Source organism: Zalophus californianus, chromosome 10 (assembly GCF_009762305.2).
Source record: "Zalophus californianus isolate mZalCal1 chromosome 10, mZalCal1.pri.v2, whole genome shotgun sequence".
Lineage (NCBI taxonomy): Eukaryota > Metazoa > Chordata > Mammalia > Carnivora > Otariidae > Zalophus > Zalophus californianus.
Genome location: NC_045604.1, coordinates 514,286 through 534,982, shown reverse-complemented (window position 1 = coordinate 534,982; position 20,697 = coordinate 514,286). Strand labels below are relative to the sequence as shown.

At 48.3% G+C, this 20,697-nt stretch overlaps 2 protein-coding genes across 15 annotated transcripts in view; one reads left to right on the top strand and one right to left on the bottom strand.

Annotated features, from left to right (window-relative positions):
* Positions 1–1,554: 1,554 nt before the first annotated feature.
* The window catches only part of TPM3 (tropomyosin 3), a 28,774-nt gene continuing 9,631 nt past the window's right edge, over positions 1,555–20,697 (top strand). For 2 of the 9 annotated variants that reach the window (XM_027610227.2, XM_027610226.2), the window contains exons 1-9: positions 1,555–1,741; positions 2,664–2,789; positions 14,449–14,582; positions 16,060–16,177; positions 16,294–16,364; positions 17,000–17,075; positions 18,397–18,459; positions 18,677–18,746; positions 20,207–20,285. In XM_027610227.2, the coding sequence (XP_027466028.1) occupies positions 1,625–1,741; positions 2,664–2,789; positions 14,449–14,582; positions 16,060–16,177; positions 16,294–16,364; positions 17,000–17,075; positions 18,397–18,459; positions 18,677–18,746; positions 20,207–20,285 (854 nt within the window). In that variant the 5' untranslated portion in view covers positions 1,555–1,624. Of the gene's footprint in view, positions 1,742–2,663; positions 2,790–8,332; positions 8,567–14,448; positions 14,583–16,059; positions 16,178–16,293; positions 16,365–16,999; positions 17,076–17,626; positions 17,703–18,396; positions 18,460–18,676; positions 18,747–20,206; positions 20,290–20,697 lie in introns of those variants that run through there. The other 7 variants (XM_027610230.2, XM_027610229.2, XM_027610225.2 and 4 more) reach the window with 7 other exon arrangements.
* On the bottom strand, positions 5,173–8,437 carry LOC113931950. 6 transcript variants are annotated; one of them, XR_004819346.1, is made up of 4 exons: positions 7,939–8,437; positions 7,718–7,811; positions 5,954–6,388; positions 5,173–5,352 (listed from the first exon to the last, which is right to left on the bottom strand). XR_004819346.1 is itself a non-coding variant. In XM_035722071.1 (3 exons), the coding sequence occupies exons 1-3, from the start codon at positions 8,434–8,436 to the stop codon at positions 6,351–6,353; spliced, it is 630 nt and encodes a 209-aa protein (XP_035577964.1). In that variant the 5' UTR covers position 8,437; the 3' UTR covers positions 5,716–6,350. The 6 variants fall into 6 exon arrangements, 4 of the variants coding, with proteins under 4 accessions (XP_035577964.1, XP_035577966.1, XP_035577965.1 ...); XR_004819347.1 differs by having other exon boundaries at positions 6,102–6,388; XM_035722071.1 differs by lacking the exon at positions 5,173–5,352 and having other exon boundaries at positions 5,716–6,388.

Here is a 20,697-nt window from a genome sequence, read left to right as displayed (position 1 = left end):
ATATCGAACATATTCTTACAGCAGTGGGCAATTTGGCATCAACTCTGGGGCTCTGGGGCTCTGGGGCTCCTTTACTGAAACTCTTCTCTCCGGGACCCCTCTGGAAAAGCAGTGGTGGCAACCTGCGTGGATTTCAGTCTTAAGCTGCAGAGCTAGTGTGGCAGTGGGAGAGCTGGAATTTGAGTATCATATCTCCCCGTACCCTTCCCTTATACTAGAAGGGATGTATCTCTGATCTTCTGTCCTTGCACTTTTTTCCCTCCTTATCAACGCTCCCCCCACACTTATTAACTACTGACTCCTGTTCCCGGGACCTCCTTGTTCACTTGTCCTGCAGTGAGGGTCTTTGGTTTCTCTGCTTTCCTTCAAGGGTCAACTGATGGTCTCTCTGCCCGTCTACCTCTAGTGACTGGAAGCTCTCAAGGGTGGACTCCAGTTTTGCCCTCTGTCCTGGTGGGTGTCTCAGTTAACCCACTGCTGGGGCTTAGTACCACAGGAGCTATCTATCCTTGACGTAATGACTAGAGCTTTTTGTATTCTTCTCTGATAGCGCTGGTCACCTTGAACAGTGCCCACCTCTCCCCTGGCATGTTCTCAGATTGTATGGTGCTGGTGCACTGTGATCAACAGCCACCTGTCAGTAACAGGCTCTGAGTGGAGGAATGTCATGGCCTGGAAGGAAGCCAGGGAGAACAGAGATGGTAACGAAGATGTGGCAATGCGTGTGTGGCCGTAGGTTGGGTGGGGGTAAGGAGGGAGCAGAGAGCAAGAAGAGTGGACAGTGGTGCAGAGCTTGGTTGGTGTGGGCACGAAAGTTCTACTTAAAGATCACTGTGGGCAAATGGAAGGCATGATCCTACCCAGATTACTCTGACCCTCCCCTGCTTCTCTCCCTGACCCCACTCAAAGTTCTGGGGGGGCCTTCCAGATACCAACCCTCTCCGCTTACTCCATCCCTGTGGCTCTAAACGGGAAGGAATGATGTCTCCCTGCCAATTAGAGACTCTTGAAATAGCACAGTAATTTGATCGGGGGATCTGGGGGAATTGTCAAGGACCATGAGTGACCGCCCTTGCTCAAGCTCCCTGAATACTGGGAATCAAAAGGTAAAACTCAGCCAGTGGCATCCGACCAGCCTCCAACACAGGTGGGGGTGAGGGCGATGCGGAAGACAGGGGTGTAACTAGGACGCTCCGGGTGAGAACCACCTATACCCGGAGGTGCCAAAGTACCCTTCTCTCGTTCAGTGTTCTCCCCCTCCCCTTGCCTTGCTCTTTTAACACACCCACAGAGCCGCCCCGAGAGTGGAAAGTTTCAGGGTCAGGGAGAACCTCTACCCTCCCCCACTTTCCATTGTCTAAAATCAGCCTCAGCTGTTCCCTAATTTTTCTTTGCTGGTGATGTCAGTCCATCAAAGTGTCTCACCCTGTGCTCCCCCAGGGAGAACAATAATGAGATGGAAGGAGCTGGAAAGACCGTATTAGGAACAAGAGGTGGAGCCATGAGCAGAGATAAAGGCTCAAGTCTAGGGGACTCCTAGTCATTCGGGCAGCAGCCCCTCCTCTCCTGCCCTCGTCTCCACTTCTCCAGTGTTCACAGGTCAGCTCACCAACAGCCACCGCTCATGATGGAGGCCATCAAGAAAAAGATGCAGATGCTAAAGTTGGACAAGGAGAATGCCCTGGACCGAGCAGAGCAAGCGGAAGCTGAGCAGAAGCAGGCAGAAGAGAGGAGCAAGCAGGTAGGTGCCGGCATCGGTTTCTCTTACCTGCTGGTGAGCAAGACTGTGAGATGGAGGAGAGTTCTCACGGCAAAGGCAGTGACTGCCAGTACCAGCTTGTTCGTTGGGTGGGAGGGACCCTCTTCTTCCCAGCCTCTCTGGAGAGACAGAGGACATCTAGGGTATTTGCCTCAGGCTGCCTGCATGACCTTGGGAAAGCCAGTAGCCTCCTCTGAGCCATGGTGTATCTGCTGGATCTAAACGGGTGTGGGTCATGTTTTGGGAGGACCAGAGTTCTAGAGGAAAAGGTGGGAACTTGGCAGGTAGCATCTCTTTTCCCTTAAAATTTTTTTTAAGATTGTATTTTTTTTTATTTTAAAAGATTTTATTTATTCATGAGAGACAGACAGAGAGAGAGAGAGAGAGAGAGAGAGAGAGGCAGAGGGAGAAGCAGGCTCCCAAGGAGCAGGGAGCCCGATGCGGGACTCGATCCCAGGACCCTGGGATCATGACCTGAGCCGAAGGCAGACGCTTAACCATCTGAGCCACCCAGGCGCCCTTCAGATTGTATTTTTAAGTAATCTCTACACATCCAACGTGGGGCTCAAACTTACAACCCTGACATCAAGAGTCACATGCTCCACTGACTGAGCCAGCCTTAATTGGAGTTCCAGGCATCCACTCCCTAAGATATTTCCCATCCCAGGGTCTTAGATGAAAATCCAGCATGGCTTGGTCATCTTAGGGTCAGAGATCCCAGGGTCACACATCACGGCCTAACTCCTGGGGCAGTTGGCTGGAAGTGGCTCGGGAGAAAGTATGTCCCTTCAGGAATGGTTAACATCAAGGCTGTGCTCAGAGGTCGGTCAGGGCTCAGGAGCCCAGGGTCTGAGCCAGCACCATTGTGTGTATGTCTTGTGTGTGCCTCTTGGGGCTCCGGTAGCTGGAAGATGAGCTGGCAGCCATGCAGAAGAAGCTGAAAGGGACGGAGGATGAGCTGGACAAGTATTCTGAAGCTCTGAAGGATGCCCAGGAGAAACTGGAGTTGGCAGAGAAGAAAGCTGCTGACGTGAGTATTAGAGAGATGGAAGGGGTTTAATCCACACACGCAGAGCACCACGTTCATGTGACTAAATTCCAAACACACTTGGACACATACATACTGGTGGGTTCACAGAGCATCGACACACTCACATACATTTCTGCGTATAATCGCACGCTGACATACTCTTGTAATGGCACGCACATTTGTTCTTAAGCACATGGAGAAGTCTCATGTTTGTCTCACCCTCAACCCAGGAATTTAATGTGTTTTTCAGGACCCGAACAAAGGGAGGGGACTCCAGGTCCAGATTGCTATCACTTTTCCCACCTCCTCCCCCATGCCACATTCTTAGCTTTTGTGTCCAAGACTTGGCACGTAGATATGTGTATTAATAGGGAAACTCTCATCTCTCAACTGCCCCACAGAGCCAGCTCAGATTTCACAATGGGACAAAAGAGGTCACATTGACCCTGGCCCTATATGGGTTTATTTATCAGGGCCAATGTGGGCGTCTGCCCTTATGCCACGGAGATGCCATAGCAAGCATTGCTCATAGGGCAGCAGAGAGGATCTCTGATAGACTATAATAGAAGCAAGAAGGAATCCCAAGGGGGAAAAGTGTCACCACCAGACCTTACTCTGTGGCATTGATTCAATTGCTTAGCTTCTCTAGGGTTAGGGTTGAATTATCCCATTTGAACAGGAAATAAAATTCTTTTTTCCACTTCATGTTTGTCCTGTCACCACCTACTTTTCCTTTATCTTCAAACTTGAAACTTAGCACAATGATTAAATGAGAGGCTACGAAGGAAAGATGTTGGGAAGAAAAGTGACATAACAGCAACAAAAGAATGTCCTGCTATCAATGGAAATATAGTCAGTTCTTAGCACTAATAGGAAAATAAGAGCACATATTTTTTAAAATTATTTTAAGTAGGCTCCACACCCAACGTGAGGCTTAAATTCATGACCCTGAGATTAAGAGTTTCATGCTCCACCAACTGAGCCTGCTGGGTGCCCCCAAGGAGCACATATTTTTTAAAATCACGTTTGGTTTTGGAAAATAGCTGGAGAGACAGTGTGGGTCATTCACAAGTGTTTCCAGATCCTCGCATTTGGCCTCTTTGTTATTAGGTCTCTCATCTCCTCTTTGGCTTTTTGCCACTTTCAGAGGCCAGGGAACATGGTGAGAGTTGTTGAATGTATCATACCAGAGGTCAGAGTTAAAGCAGATCATATACATTATACATATTCATAGTTTCCAAAAGTTTAGATCCCTGCAAACTATTAGTTCTCCCTTCTTGGAAAACTGCAGTGAACACACGTTGCCTCCAGAGCTTTGGGCAAATGCTCGATGGCCTGCTGGAATTGGCTGGCCAGGGTTCCAGGTGTACATGGACAGATCTCTCTGGCTCCAATAGACAGGTATAGGGGCAGGAGTTTTCTCAAGTTTTCTTGGGGCAAGAGTTTTCTCTCTCTCCGGGAGATTATGCAGGCTAAAACAGCTAGTATGTGGGCTGGAGGAGGTGTGTCCAGGACCAATGAAAACAACAAAGTCTAACCTTAGATCTTGGGAGAGAGTAACACAGAGGCTCTAGATAATACCTCAGTTTTATTCGGAAGATAAGGGAATTTCCTGAGGATGAATTCTATCTGTCCTAAGCTGTTGCACACATACTTAAAACACACTGTCATTCCCCACCTAGACAGGGTGGACTCGGTATATTCACTTGAAAGAAGTTTCTCCTGTTTCTATAGGAACCCACCAAAACCCATTTCAATATATAATATGTGGGTAGAAAAATTCATTTAACTTCTCTCCCCCTGTTAGCTTTCCTTACAAGTTAGTTAAGTGCCCTCAGAAGTGTGCTAGAGAACAAGAAATGGGAGGGAAGGGCTGTGAGCAGGAGGCAAAATCCCTTAGGCAGGGTTAAGATGAGAGCAGGAAGAAAGGTTTCTTTCCTCAAAGCTAGGGCTAGCAAACTTCCACTTGTAAGGTAAATCCTGTCACAGCCTAGTCTTGTACAGTTTTATTGGAACAACACCATGTGCACTCACATATCATTTCTTTTTTATTTCTTTATTTATTTTTAAAGATTTTATTTATTTGACAGAGAGAGACACAGCGAGAGAGGGAACACAAGCAGGGGGAGTGGGAGAGAGAGAAGCAGGCTTCCCGCGGAGCAGGGAGCCCGATGTGGGGGCTCGATCCCAGGACCCTGGGACCATGACCTGAGCCGAAGGCAGACGCTTAACGACTGAGCCACCCAGGCGCCCCTACATATCATTTCTTATCTTTCTTCCTACACCGGAGTAGTCACCATACCCTGTGGTCTGCAAAGCCCGAAAAATGTACTGTGTGGCCTTTTACAGAAAATGTTTTTTCTTTAATGATTTCTGCCTCAAAGGATCAAAGAAGGAAAGTGAAGTGTTTATAGGAATTGGGAAAAGTGCTGAATAAGGAGGAGACAACAAAGTTTAAAGTCAAGAGCAAGGGTCAGAGTCATCAGCAACATGATATATATATTTTGGGGGGAAGGGCACTCTGTCCAGTACAATGTCCAATGAAGTTCACAGCAGCTTCCACCTTTGAGATGAACAAACAGAGCATATTACTTTGATGCAAAAGGAAGAGAGGAGGAGAGGGAGTCAGTAAGCGCATGTTTACACAGGGAGTTCTGGTTATCTGAGAAGCTTTTCTGGAAAGCACAGGATTTGCTGGATTGCTTGAACAAAGAAAGGGCAAGAATATGGCAAGGTCAGTCCAAACTTCGGTTTTTCCTCCCTGAATTTGTCTGAGGTCCTTTTTTAAAAGAATTGCAACACAATAAATGTGTAACATTTGCCATTTTAACCTTTTTTTTTTTTTTTAAAGATTTTATTTATTTATTCGTGAGAGAGAGAGAGAGAAGCAGAGGGAGAAGCAGGCTTAGGCTTCCCGCCGAGCAGGGACCCTGATGCGGGACTTGATCCCAGAACCCTGGGATCATCACCTGAGCTGAAGGCAGATGCTTAACATTCTGAGTCACCCATTTTAACTATTTTTAAGTGTACAGTTGAGGGGCAGTAAGAACATGCACAGTGTTGTACAATGATGTCTAAGGTCCTCTCAATCCGAGGTGAAGTCAGAAGCTAATTAGGGTAAAACAAGGCGAAAGAAGAGTGCAATGGTTAGAACACAGTCATACCAGACGTGGTAGAGCTGGGAGATGAGAATCGGGGATGGACATATGCACCTGCTGATGCATTGTATTGTTGGTCACCAGGAAAACAATAGCACTGGGCCCCTTGCTGCCCATCCATTATGCCTTTAAAGGGTATCAGGAGTCAATCCACCTGTTTCCCTGGATCAAGAGAAGATTATCTGTCCACATCCACCAGCCTCAGGAATGCAGTGGTGCTCTCAGCAGCCTTGGGTTTGCCTAAGATAAGGTCTCGTGCAGATTCACTAGGACAAAGGGAGGTAAACAGTGCCCCCTGCTGATCTGCACCCAGATGACAACGTCTCATTTCTGCTTCCATCCTCTCTCTGATCAAATTTCTCCAAAAAGAGTTGGAAAAATTCTTAAGCCATCAGGGTAGAGTTTATCGAGGTCCAGAACCCTGTTCTTCCTTCCAAATTCCTGGGGTGGAGGGGAGAAACCATTGTACAGGTTACTCTACCAAGCAAATTATTTACTGTCTGAGTTGTTTCTTCTAAATAGGCTCATTGCTCAGTATTTTTTATTTTTACTTTTTATTTATTTTAAAAAATATTTTATTTATTTATTTGACAGAGAGAGAGAGAGAAAGCATAAGCAGGGGGAGCAGGAGAGGGAGAAACAAGCTCCCGGAAACTCGATGCAGGGCTGGATCCCAGGAACCTGGGATCATGACCTGAGCCAAAGGCAGACACTTAACCAACTGAGCCACCCCGGTGCCCCTATTTTTTTATTATTATTTATTTATTTAGTAAGAAGTTTATTTATTTATTTTTTTATTTTTTAAAGATTTTATTTATTTGACAGAGAGACACAGCGAGAGAGGGAACACAAGCAGGGGGAGTGGAAGAGGGAGGAGCAGGCTTCCCGCTGAGCAGGGAGCCCGATGTGGGGCTCGATCCCGGGATCCCAGGGATGATGACCTGAGCTGAAGGCAGACGCTTAACGACTGAGCCACCCAGCGCCCCTAGTAAGAAGTTTATTAAGTGAAGATACAGAAAAAGCTCTCAAGAGTGAGAGAGGTCTGTTGGGACAGGGTTGCCAATGAGGGTCTTTAGGGTTGGTCTTTTATAGAAAGCTAACCAGGAAACTTAAATTCTTTTAACATCTCTATTGATAACACGTTCAATGGCTTAATTCCTTTTTAGGGGCTGGTTATTCTTTGTTGGTCACAGGTGATTATCAAAAAATGCCTAGGGCAGCGTGGTCCGATTTGTCCCCTTCTCTCTGGTTGCCCCACACCTCCACATTTGCTCAGTATTTTTAAAAGGAGATGGGAAGACAGAGCCTCTGGAGGGAATGTCCTCAGAACCAGGTATTGAGGGCAGCACCTGTCTTACCTATCAGCCCTTTCAGGTGTCACGATTCCTAATTCTAAGTCTTGCTCCACACCATAATTCTGAGGGGAAAAGAGGGGACATTTGCTATGATGGCTTACGGGGAAGGCAGGGGGAGTGCAAACAAACAGGAGAGAAGATGGTACAATTTTCAAGTCTCTTTACTGTTGCGCTTCCAAAAGTCCTGCATGGCAGTGCCTGCAGAGGCAGTTTCTAACTCATAAGCAGCTCTTTAGGGCACCTCAAAGCAGAAGTGGCAATGAAATTGGGGGAAGTTACCACAGAATAGAGGCTCTCATGGGGCTGTGGCACGAAGGGTCCGATAACAGTGATCCGTAATAGAGGGTTCCTTCCTGATAAAATGGGGGCATACCTTTCTCACCTGCAAAGAGAAATGTCAGTGATGATTAATTACCAAGACCCGAACGACTTAAGGTTCGGAAGGGCTGGCAGGTTGGTAAACCGCTGGCACATATTGACTCTCGAAAGCGCCAAGGAAAAGACCAGCCCTGTAATTGAAATAGAACACTGAGTTCATAACTGATGCCAAATGGAAGGAGCAGTCTGCCCGCCTGGCCTTTTCTCCCACCCCCGTAACCCCCTTCATTGACTTTCAGGCGGTGGGAGAGAACCTACCCGGGCCGACCTGGAAAGGAGGCTGCAGAGTGGGGCACTTTGGAGGATGGGGCCCAGAAAGCCTCGGCCTGTCCCGGCACCTGGGTTTGGAGCCTGTGTGCGGTGGGTGGCAGCAGAGGCGCGTCGGGTGCTCAGTGCGGGACGACACAAGGTGCCCCGACGGGTGGGCGGCGGCGGGTCGGCGGGCGGAGGGGAGGGCAGCCCGCGGGGCCTGAGGAGCCGGACCGCGACGCTCCTCCCGGTTGCCAGGGTAGCCCGTCTCCGACGCAGCCCCGCCCCCCTTTGCTGGTCAGGGGCAGGCCCCGCCCCGCGCTCGCGCGGCGGGCTGTCGTCCTGTGGCCCGGCGCGGCAGGGCGCGGCGGTGACGTCACATCCGGGCGGGTGGGCGAGTTCCGGTATTTCAGGGCGGAGCAGGCGGAAGTGGGGGTGAGAAGCGGCTGCGGCGCCGAGCGGAGGAGGCAGGAAGCCAAGGGCGAGCAGGGGCTGGGTGGGCACCATGGCCGGGATCACCACCATCGAGGCGGTGAAGCGCAAGATCCAGGTTCTGCAGCAGCAAGCCGATGACGCAGAGGAGAGGGCCGAGCGCCTGCAGCGGGAAGTGGAAGGGGAAAGGCGGGCCCGGGAGCAGGTACGGAGAGGGCGAGGCGCGTGAGGGAGAGCAGGCGCTGCAGCGGCTGGAACCCCGCATGGGGGCCCTCGCTTCGCTGCGGAGCGCGGTTCTCCGGCGCCGGCGGACTCGGAGATGAAGCTGGAGCCGGGAGGATGGGTGGGGCTCAGCCGCAGTTGGACCTGAGGCGGACGAGGGGGGAACCGGGTGCTTGGGTGAGCAGGCTTGACCTTTGAGGGAGCTGAGCCTCTCGGGGCCCGGGAAATGGTTTTTCCTCTTTCTCTCTCTCAGCTCATTCATTCAGTCCGTGCGAGCCAGGCGCGGCCGGGGGAGGGGCTCAGCGGCCTCTCCCTCCCCCACTCCTCCGGGAAGGGCGGGGAGGGGTGCGGAATTTGCTCTCGTTAGAGGTTTCCGGCCCAAAGGGTGAGAGTAGGTGGGTGCTTCTCTGGTCTGGGAGGGGCAGGGCCAAACTTACTGTGCGAGGGTGGGGGTTGGGGGTGGGAACCGCCGGAAAGCCCCCGGCCTGGCCTGCTGGCAGCTTTTCCGCTCCCTCCTGCTCAGGAAATGAGGCAGCAATCGGCGGAGAGGAAGCGCAGTGCCCTCCCTGGAGGAGGTTGAGGCCACGGCACCGCCTCCCATCCTCCGGCCTGGGCGCTTTCCTCTTATGGGGGCAACTGCTAAACCCACTCTCTCAGTCGACGTGAAGGAGCAGAGGAGGAGTTGGTGCCTCACTCGCTACGTTAGTGCAAATGTACGAGCCCGCAAAGCTTGCCTGGCCCTACCCGTGATGACCTGAAAGGCAGGGACTTCTGCCAGACTGAGGCCTTTATTGCCGAAGTGTAATCAGTGCAAACTGAGCCGGTTAAGAACACTTCTTCCAAGCACAGCTGATAAGCCAGTTTGTGTGGCCGAGAATCGGATGGATTGCCAGTTTCTGTCAAGGTTTCTGGTTGACCCCGGCAGTGTGGTTGATGCAGACAAAATAATGAGTTCCAAGGGGCCTCTAGTGATGTGACTCTGTTGCTGTCCCGATTTTTTTTTTTTTTTAAAGATCAGTATTGGTGCAACAGAAAGTTGGAACATAGAATGTTGGTGGAATGAATGGTGATTCTTGAAACTGCTTTCTGTTTAGAAGTGGTTCTCTAGTTTTAGTAAGCCATAAGCTTTTCCAGGGTGTAGGGTGCGGTCTAGCGGGTGGGGATGACCTCCTGACCTCAAAACCTCCTGGTTTTGGAGGATCTTGAGGCTGGAAAGAAAAGTAACTGTTGCTCAAATTTGAAGACTCAATGAAGAACTTTTGTGGTTTATTGGTATTCCTTGTTCTTTTCCTTGGTTAATTTTTTTTTTTTTTTTTTTTTACTGTTCCTCTGGGGAGTGGGGAGAATTATTGTTTTGGCAGTTGCCCACTAAGTTAATACATAAAAATTGTTAGAGTACTCTTTTTTTTTTTTTTTTTATAACTGGGCATGGAAATGCTGGGAGTTTGTCTTCCTCGGTCACCTTTTTCTCAGGGGGTTTTTCCCCTATTCATTATGCTGGTGACTTCTAATTATCAATTCAAGTGAGTTGGACTGGCTGAGTGACTCTTTATGACTAGGGACACTTTTTCATCTCTTTGTTCTTGAGACTAGATCCCCTTAAAGAGGAAGGCGGGACGGCTTTTAAAGAAGTAGCCATGTGTTGAACTGCAGTCTTGGGCTCAACATTCAAGTATGGGCATCCAAGGAACACTTCTAGAGTGGATGATGCCCCATCTCCCTCTTCCCCTCCCCCCCCCCCAGGGTTTGCAGGAAAATTTGTCTCCTTTTCCCCTCACTCTTCCTAGGTGACTCTGGGGTGATAGGCAGCAGAGTGAGCAGCTTCAGATATTTCTTAAGCTGATCCTTTCTCAGAGCCTGAAAATTTGCATACTGAGTTGAAGTCTAGTGAGGAAGTTCAGATAGGGAAGTAGGGTGATAGTTAAATCTTGATGAAACCAGTGTCTTCCTTCTACTCCCCAGCTTGAGGGAGCTTAATTGTTTGACTTTTTCCTCTGGCCCACTTTGAACTCCGGAGGAGGAGACACCCCTGGGGAGGGAGGGGTGCTTGGGCTACCTGTTAACCTCTTAGGGTTTTCTAGAATGGGTTTTGCAGGCTCCTCCCTCCTCTGCAGCTAGAAACTCAGCACTCCCTGATGGTATCTCATGTGGTCAGTGGGATTGCCACTTAATTATTTTTCTGGTTGCTTTGTGTGAACATTCACTCTTTGTTGGGAAGGTGGAAGAATCCAAAGCTGAGTCTGGAGTTATTCTGGGATCCATCTTTTCGGCTTTCAGCAGGGAGATTGACCTTTTCCATCGTAGCACCGTGTCAAGTATACTTTTGATTTTGAATCTCCTTTGCAGTTCTTGCTGAACTTAAACAGGGGGCATAAACATAATATTCAAATGCAGTCTTTTTCCTTACCTGTTTTTTAGTGGTGGTAGCAATACACATAACATAAAACTTACTATTTTAGCCATTTTTAAGTATATAGTTCATCTTACCTGTTTTTAATATCTCTCTCCTAACTTATCCTGGTATTCCCTCTCTCTCTCTGTTTTTTTTTTTTTTTTTTTTTTTTTCCTGTTCTAAAAAATAGAGGCATATGATTGAAGAAGTGAGTGGGCTTTAAAACAGCAGTTTTGATTCTGGCTTTATACCCAATTCCTCATCTCTGGTGGAGTTCGAATGCCTGACTATTGTGTGGCTTTCCTGTTTGTGGGGTCTGGTGGACTACACAACAGCCTCTACTACCTTTCTTTGGTTTAGATTTCCTCTCCTGCTGATTACCTTTCTCCTTCACATTAGAGCACACACTCAGGGGAGAGGCAAATAGCCCTTGGCTCTGAGTGCCTCAGCTTAGACCCCACCTTTGTTTGCTCCGGGGCATGGAGCTCTCCTCCCTTCCCTCCAGCTTGCCTCCTAGATATGTTTGTGAACCTGAGCAGCCCTTTACTCCCAGGCTCACTCTTTAACTTTTCCGTTACTGGTTTCCTTTGAATTTCATCTGTGGCTCTTTTCTAAAAAGAGAAACCCCAGAGTGGCAGAATGCCAGATTTAGGTTAATCCCCTTCCGTCCTTGGCCCTGATCTGCCTCCAAGCACCAGGGAGTGCCCTGTCAGTTCCTTGCCTTGAGGTGTGTAGTGAGCTTGGGGACTCTCTTCCGTAAGGAGGATGGTAGCATTTAAGCCAGACTCGTTTCCTAGCTAAAGCTGTGATCAGCCGTCTTCTAATGTGAACAGATCGCTGCTGTGTCCCTCCTCCTCCCCTGGGATCTTTGTTTCCTGGACAATGGAGAATCCTATTATTACCTAAAGGAAAGACCTCAGAGTGTATCCTCTAGGCGGGGCAGAGGTGGATGGGCTGAAAGTTCAAAACCATATCTGGACATGCCAACCCTAGGGTAATTGGAATAGCATAAAGTTTAATTTTCCCATTCTGGTTTGCAGAAGTTAGTCCCACCCAGTGTCTTTCAGGACTTGATTGATCTGGAAGAGACAGGTGCCGTACATAGGTTCTGGCTTGAAAGAAAAGTCTTTCCTTATTCCCTTAGACATAGTGATAGATCTTTTTTTTTTTTTTAAAGATTTTATTTATTTATTTGAGAGAGAGAATGAGAGAGAGCATGAGGGGGGGAGGGTCAGAGGGAGAAGCAGACTCCCCGCTGAGCAGGGAGCCCGATGCGGACTCGATCCCGGGACTCCAGGATCATGACCTGAGCCGAAGGCAGCCGCCCAACCGACTGAGCGCCCTTCTGCAAACTTCTGTTTCATTGTAAAGAGAACCGATCCTCTGTGGGAGGAGAGAAAGAGAGCAGTGCCTGTGTCGTCGTTCCCCGGGCCTCCCCCCGCCCCCCCGAGCTTTTGCTGAGACACCCATGGCCAGTTCTGCTTTTGATACAGGCTTGTTCAGTGTGCACATGCCCTTGTGGGGGCACCAGGATGTGTTTTTCTCCTCCCTTTTAAGCCTTGCTAAGAATTCTGTTGTAAATGCTGATTTGTGGGAGAAACTGCCCGAGCCAGCTTGTTGTCATGGAAACTGAGCACCCCGCCCCCGTAGCCTGTTATCTTCTACTCCATTTGGGTAACTACTGGTGAGCTCGATGGGGACTCAGATTTTATGAGCTTCTTCCAAATCTGGTTCCTTTTTTTTTTTTTTTTTTTGGCTGTTGTAGGCATTTGAAGGGGGGAGATGGGGTAAATCATTGCCCTGGCAGTGTTTTATAGCTCTTGCCTGATAGCTTGACTTGTTCCTGTAATCTTGACCTCTTGGCCTTTTTGAGCTTGTGAGGTGCAATGTGTCTTGTCCTAGGGGATATGGGACATTCGTTTTCCTGGAAGAGACAGGATCAGAGAATACTTGTCTTTGTGGTATTTTGAATAGTATAGTTAGAGACACAAATGGTTTTAGTAATTTCAGCTTATGTGGATTCCTTGTTTTTCTCCTGGGGGTTGGTGGTTATATAGTCCCAACCTACACAGTACTTTGAACCTCTGTGTTTGTATTTGGAAATTTTTGTGCCATATAACCTGATTTTTTTGTTGTTGTTTGTTTTGGTGTTTTTGGAGAGTGAGAGCATGAGGGGAAGGAGTACAGGGAGAGAGAATCCCAAGCAGGCTCGAGGGCACGACCTGAGCCGAAATCGAGTTCGATGCTTAACTGACTGAGCCCCCCAGGTGCCCGCCAAATAACCTGATTTTTAATGTGAGTCTTTGGGCTATATCCCTCCCTATAGGAGCTGTGGCCCAGATTATTTCTGTAGCTCCTCCTACCCCTGACTGCCAGAAGGAAATCAGGGTAATAATCTGGACTGTAGAGAGAGATCATGTTAACCAAGCACTTGGATAAGCATCTGAACTGGGTAGCACGCAGAGCAGATTAAATTCTTGTATGCTTGTGGTGGCAGTCAGTGTACTTGCCACCAGTAAAGGTGTGTTGGGGGGAAAGGTAGTCCTGAGAGGAAGGCTTTTCTGCCAGTAGAATTCATGCATATGTAGCCTGCCTCCTTTCTTTGTTCCTCACTCCATCGCGGAGGAGGCGGCGGCATGGGATGGTTTGCATTCTAGCCTGTGCTTTACTGTGGGCTGGAGGCCGGAAAAGGACTGTCACAAGCTGTGAGGAGGGTGAAGCTGAGGGATGACTACAGCAGTAGCAAGGAGTCGCAGTTCAGAAATTTGCAGGAGTGGGGGTGGGCATGGAGGAGACATTTTCTTCTGCTCCCAATTTTTTTTGTACGTCATCCAGGCAGGTAATTTTAGCTAGAAGAGGTCCTTGCTGTCACCTTTGAAAGGGTGGGGACGGGGAGTGAGTTGTCGGTTGGGAGGGCGGGTATTCCAATGCTGCATCCTTTCGCTTTCTGGTCTGGACTGTTACTCTGAAAAATCCTCTCTTTGCTAGTGACCCCCTGGTATATCAGGGTAAGGGCGTTGGAGGGTTAACAACTTGGGTTAAGCAGCAAATTAATCGATAATCCAAAACTCCCTCTTTAAGAAACTTTGCTTAGTTATTTTTTCACTTTATGAGACACTTAGAAGAAAGTTGCTAAAGAGTAGAACTCCCTTCTAAGCCAGAGCTCAGGCAGAAGGGTCTCTTCACTGGCCACATTTTCTGATACTAGTCTGTTCAGGAGTTTGACGTGAGTCCAGAAAGGAGGTGGTACTAACTGGCACTGGGCTGGGCAAAGAACTGAGTTTTAAAACATGCCTCCTGTGGAGCACCTGGAAATCTGCTGATGGGAAAGGGAGGAAATGGGTGTCTGTGTTATCGTGTCCACGTCTGCTCTAAGACAGGTGTTGCCATGTTGGACCCTGGCTCCTTCTTGGCACTCAGCCCTGATCTCAGTCGGCTCTGCCTCTCCTTTCCATTCTTTTGTTCAAACACAGGCCGAGGCCGAGGTGGCCTCCTTGAACCGTAGGATCCAGCTGGTTGAAGAGGAGCTGGACCGCGCCCAGGAGCGCCTGGCCACTGCCCTGCAAAAGCTGGAGGAAGCGGAGAAAGCTGCAGATGAGAGTGAGAGGTGTGTAGATGAGCCTGATGGAGTGCGGTTTTCAGGAGCTCATGGCACTCTGCGGAGGGTTCCCTTACAGTCCTACTGCCCACCCCCCAAGTTTTTATTTAAATTGCACTTAGGTAACATATTAAGATAGTAACTTATTTCTTTGTTTCTGTTCTACATATTGTTTTCATATGAAGACAGAGTAAGGGTTACCTGGGTGCTGTGACCTTTTGTAATTGGTGTTACCCTATAAACTGATCTAATGACTCTTAAATAGGGTCACCAGGATGGCCTCCACTGAGTGAATCATAGACTTAATTTGTGAGATTAGTCCCCCTAAAGCAGTGGTTCTCGGAGTGAGCTCCCAGCCCAACAGCACATGGGAACTTGGTGGAAATTCAGTTTCTCAGCCCTTAGGCCTGATCTAGGAGTCAGGAACTCTGGAGGTGGAGCCCAGCAACGAGTGTGGAATAAGCTCTGTCAGCCTCTGCTACACCATTAGAATCATGGGAGTGAGGGGTGGGGATCATTGGGGAGTTAAAAATATCAGAATGCCTGGAATTCCACCCCAGTTCAGTGAGAGTCCACTGCGAGAGGGCCTTTTGTGTTGATGTTTTTGAAGTTGGTCTGATAATGTATGTCCACGGTTGAGAACCACAGTCCTTGAACCAAATCAAAACTCATCTTTGGTGAAAATAGCCAATTGGCTTCTTGCCACCGTGAGTTAAACTAGACCAAAGGTGTGTGGCGACATGCATGAGATCAGAGAGGAAGGCTTTCAGAATCGAAAATGCTCTATCAGAATATGTCGGCACAGTGCTGCTATGAAAATGAGAAATGTGGCGGTCTCTACACTGGTCCAGAGTAGTGTCCCAAATTCTAGAAAGTAAAGAAAACATGTTGCAGAACGGGGTAGTGTATGATTCTTTTGGGGTGTGGGGAAGTGGGGGGTGAGGTTTGTTTGGGTTTTATCTATATAAAACCCTTCTGCAAGGGTTATGAAGAGTTTTTCTCTGTTGAGCAGGAGTAGAGGTGGGGAGTCTTAACTCTGTGCCTTTAAACTGTATACTTAAATATTAAGGATGTATTATTTTTTATAAAAAAGATTATTTTTATTATTTATTTGTTTTTGAAAGATTTTATTTATTTGTCAGAGAGAGAGAGAGAGAGCACAAGCAGGGGGAGCGGGAGGCAGAGGGAGAAGCAGGTTCCTTGCTGAGCAGGGAGTTCGATGCGGGGCTCCATCCCAGGACCCTGGGATCATGACCGGAGCCAAAGGCAGATGCTTAACCAACTGAGCCACCCAGGCGTCCCAAAGTTTATTTTTTTTGAAGAAGTATTAAAACAAACTAAGGTGGGGGTGGTGTGGGAGTTCTTTTTGGATGGTAGGCAGAGTGGGATGGGCTTCAGAAGGTGCCATTCAGAGTGCCTTGGGGTGGAGCTGGTGACAGACTCCCCAGGATGTCAGTGCCACATTTGTCCTTCTTGTCTTTGGCAGAGGTATGAAGGTTATTGAGAACCGAGCCTTAAAAGATGAAGAAAAGATGGAACTCCAGGAAATCCAACTCAAAGAGGCCAAGCACATTGCAGAAGAGGCAGATCGGAAGTATGAAGAGGTGCGGTGCCTTGTGTTGTCTTCTTTGGTGTCATTTGGGTTTCTGAAAAAGAATCCTGGTAGAGGGAAATGGCTCCTTGTTTGCTTCCCTGAGCTGTACGGGGTCTTCTCCTGTAGGTGGCTCGGAAGTTGGTGATTATTGAGGGGGACTTGGAACGCACAGAGGAACGAGCCGAGCTGGCAGAGTCGTGAGTATCTTGCTCCCCAAATCTTGCCATACCATTCTGTCCCTTTTCCTTTGGCTTGCGCATTAATGTGAATAAACTAGCATTCCTTCAACCTTGTTAAACAGGGCCCAGAGAGTGGGCTTTTTTTAGGTCCTGAGAATGGCTATGGGCTTTTCTAACTCTCTTGACTAGTGACAGGTGACAAATAAGGCTTCCCTTGTTTCTCGTAGGGAGGGTTTGCAAACTGAGGGCAAATAAAGACTAACATATGGTGAACGGTTAACTTGCAGGCCCTACAGGGTCGTCCCACCTGGGGTCTGTTTCTCCTTGAGGCACTGAAGTGGCTGTGCTGACTTGAGATCTCTTTTCGACCACATTGCCAGTCTGGGGGACTGGAGGGGGACTGGAGGGCAGACAGGAAGTGCCCCCGTGGGCACCTCTGGGCCTTGTGTAACAAAGGCATGCTGACGCGCATACATTTGTGCTTCCTTTGTGCCCCTCTCCCAGACATGACATCATGACCATGGTGGTGTTTTCCCATTTTTTGGAAAAAAAAAATTCCCCCCCGTTTTGCTGCTTGTTTCCTTGCTGTGTCCTTTTTGACCTTTCTCCCCCCCCAACCTGGCTTGTGCGATCCCTGTGACTGTCACTAACAGCCGTTGCCGGGAGATGGATGAGCAGATCAGACTGATGGACCAGAACCTGAAGTGTCTGAGTGCTGCTGAAGAAAAGGTACTAACCGTTAACCCACAAAGAGGTTACATGTGTGGTGTGGTTTCGTTCTGTTTTGTTTTTGTTTTTGTTCTGCAGCTGCCTCCCCTCCACTGGTTGATTTGTTGAGTGCTTTCTCATCTCTTCATGGAATGCTCCATTCTTTCCCACTTCCTTGGCATCTTTCATCTCTTTCCTAGTTGCTTCACCACCTCTCCACAGGGTCTCTCCCTCCCGTGGGTGATTTGGGGGACTGTTGGCTTGGGCGTCTGTTCCCACCTCCACTCCAGCCAGCAGTTATGACTTGTTCCTGCGAGTGATTTCTCTCAAGCGTTCTGTTAGTGTCCAAACATTCTAAGTCCTAGCCCAGGAGGGCCCAGCTTCCGACATGTTCTGTGGTGGAGGGAGGAGGGTTGACACTTGCTCAGGTGACCCGGGAACTTCTCTTTTCCCCAGTACGCCTTCCAGCTCTCTCTACGTATAGGTTCAATTCACGTCTGTGTGTCTCTCTCTCCTTTTTTTTTATTCTCTCCTTCCCCTTTCCTCTCCTGCGGTATTTAAAACATTCACAGTAAGTGTTCTGAGCTGGAGGAGGAGCTGAAGAATGTCACCAACAACCTCAAGTCTCTTGAGGCTCAGGCGGAGAAGGTAGGGGCTGGTTGTGATAGTGACAGACAGGCTTGGGGCCTGGGCCCAGCCCTGCCCTTGATGAGAGACTAGAGAAACCCATTTCTTTGCATAACCTAGTGAGATGTGCCCTTGTCATCCAGATTCTGGGTTTAACGCTAATTCCTGTGCACTTTGATTTCTTTAGTCAAAAATCACTTCATGGTCTCAGGGTGCTTGGGGTCATGTTCTCCTCAGGCTGATAGCGCTGTGTGAAAGAGCAGTAACCATCGGTCCCAAGAGGTTTTCTAGCAGACCAATAGGGGCATCAAATAGTAGATATGAGACCTAATAAGCAGTCAAGACAGATGACTGACTTGTCTTTACCATCACGTGGGACTATTCCAGCCATGGAGCCTTGGGGTATTGCTACACCTACTCATTAAACAGGAGGAAGGAAAAACGCCTCCTTGGATTGATCTGAATGAGGTAAAAGTGTAGGTCCAGTTTAAAAATAAAGGTCTGGAGGATTCAAATCAGGGTATCAAGACTAAGGACATTGATTTGTGGATTTTAAGGATCTATTGTCTAGAAATGGGCCTTGCTTTTTTTCTCATGGGCCATTCAGCACATTAAATCCGAGAGGATATTCACTGTAAGAGTGAATGTGGTGGCAGGGGGTAGGGTCTGTGTGAGGAATTTCCACTCTGAAACTTCTATTCTACTTTTCTTACAGTACTCTCAAAAGGAAGACAAATATGAGGAAGAGATAAAGATTCTCACGGATAAACTCAAGGAGGTGAGCTCAAGGGGTTCTAAGGAAGGGAGGAGGTGAGCTGAAGGGGGGCTCTAGGGAAGGAATCAAAACATTCAGAGGTGTATGATACACTCTTTAGACTTAGACAAGCTGGCTTTGGTTCTGAAAGGTCTACATATTGAAGATGGAAGAGATAGAGAATCCCTCTTTTTATTATCTTGTTCATCTCTGATTCTGTCTGGTGTCGCATTTCCCCCAGGCAGAGACCCGTGCTGAGTTTGCTGAGAGATCGGTAGCCAAGCTGGAGAAGACAATTGATGATTTGGAAGGTATGGAGCCTGGGAGAGGAATTAAAGAGATACAGAGGAAGACCTTGCCCATTGACTGTTAACCTCCTTCCCTGTGCACCAAAGGAAGTTGGTAGTGACCTGGCACATGCCCGGTGCCCTGTCCTATGCCACAGCTAGGTGAAATGGGTCAAAACCTAGAATTGGGTTTTTACATATACAACCTTTTCTTTTAATAAGACTTTACCTAATTCTGGAATTTGCATCCTTTCCTTGGAGGAGACTGGTAATGACTGCATTTACCTCCCAATTTAGTAGTCTTAAGTCTTGGTCTCTGGGTTGAAATGGTAGCCATACTCTCAGGAGGCAATAAGAGCATGTGTTAACCCCACGGCTACATGTCGCAATCCTGTTTATCACTGAAACTGGGGGATCTCTTAAGAGATGCAGGTATGGAATATCCGTGTCTCAGAGCTGACCAATGCCAGGGGCTCTCTCTTTTTTTAATATTTTATTTATTTATTTGCTGGGAGGTGGAGGGGGACAAGCAAAGAGGAGGGACAGAGGGAGACGGAGAAGCAGCCTCCCTGTTGAGCAGGGAGCCCGACTCGGGGACTCGATTCCAGGACCCTGAGATTATGACCTGAGCCGAAGGCAGACACTTAACTGACTGAGCCACCCAGGTGCCTCTCCCAGGGGCTTTCTAAATACTTCTTGTCTCCATATTTTGGCAACTATGTATGCTCTAACGAGCGAAAATGTACTTTGAGAACTCTGAGATATGTTTCTTTGGTATGCTCTGGGTAGCAGGATATTCTTACTTTGGGGGGGTTTGGGGAGGCAGCCTATAGAACAAAGGGGCCAAGAATACTAGTCTTGCTTGGTAGATAGAGAAGTGTCTGAATATTAATGTGTGCTTTCTCCCTTTTTCTATTTTTATTGTGTTATCCCTGCTAGGAACTGGGTTAACTGGGTGGGAGTGGTATCCTCTTGAGTGCCTTTGGTAACGAGTTTCTAGTCATGACTATGCCCAGATTCTCTCTCTCTCTCTCTCTCTTTTTTTTTTTTTTTTTTTAAAGATTTTGTTTATTTACTTGACAGAGAGACACAGCAAGAGAAGGAACACAAGCAGGGGGAGTGGGAGAGGGAGAAGCAGGCTTCCCGCAGAGCAGGGAGCCCGACGCGGGGCTCGATCCCAGGACCTTGGGATCATGACCTGAGCTGAAGGCAGATGCTTAACGACTGAGCCACCCAGGCACCCCTGTGCCCAGATTCTCAACCCTGACTACAGTTGATTAGAGGTGTTAAGAAGTCCAGTGGTCCTGGGGGGACAGTGGATCTGAAAATGGCATGTTGTGGCCACCATTTCAGATGTTCTCCTAACCTGGGGTATTAGACCCACAGGCACACTTCCTAATTTCTAATGATTCCCTCTTTTCATCTGCTTCTGATACCTTTCACTCTGTCCCCTGGTTCCTCCCTGTGTTCCTGTGCCTATCCAGATGAGCTCTATGCCCAGAAACTGAAGTACAAGGCCATTAGCGAGGAGCTGGACCACGCCCTCAATGACATGACCTCTATGTAACTATCTGACAGCAGAGCGGGGCTGGGACCTTGGCTTGTGGGTGGTTGGGGTCATAGGCTGTGCGGAGTGTGCTTTGGTTTTATCCTTGGGAAACTAGAATCTCTATGCTGTCTTTAAAATATTGGTGCTGATTACTTACTGGCAAAAGCTGGGTGGCATTTCATATTGAATCGGGTGGCACCCTGATCTACATGTGTTTTTTAATACTTTCTGTTCATAGACCCTTTATAACACCATGAGTTTTCTATTTGCTTCTCAAATTTAGTCTTCTCAGAGAGGATGCTGCTAAAGGTAGAATCATGTCATCATATAACTAAGGACATAGGGCCCAGAGAGCCAGTGACTTGGGCCCTAACATTGCATAACAAAATTCAGACCTGGGTGTATTTAATTGGTGTCCTGATATTA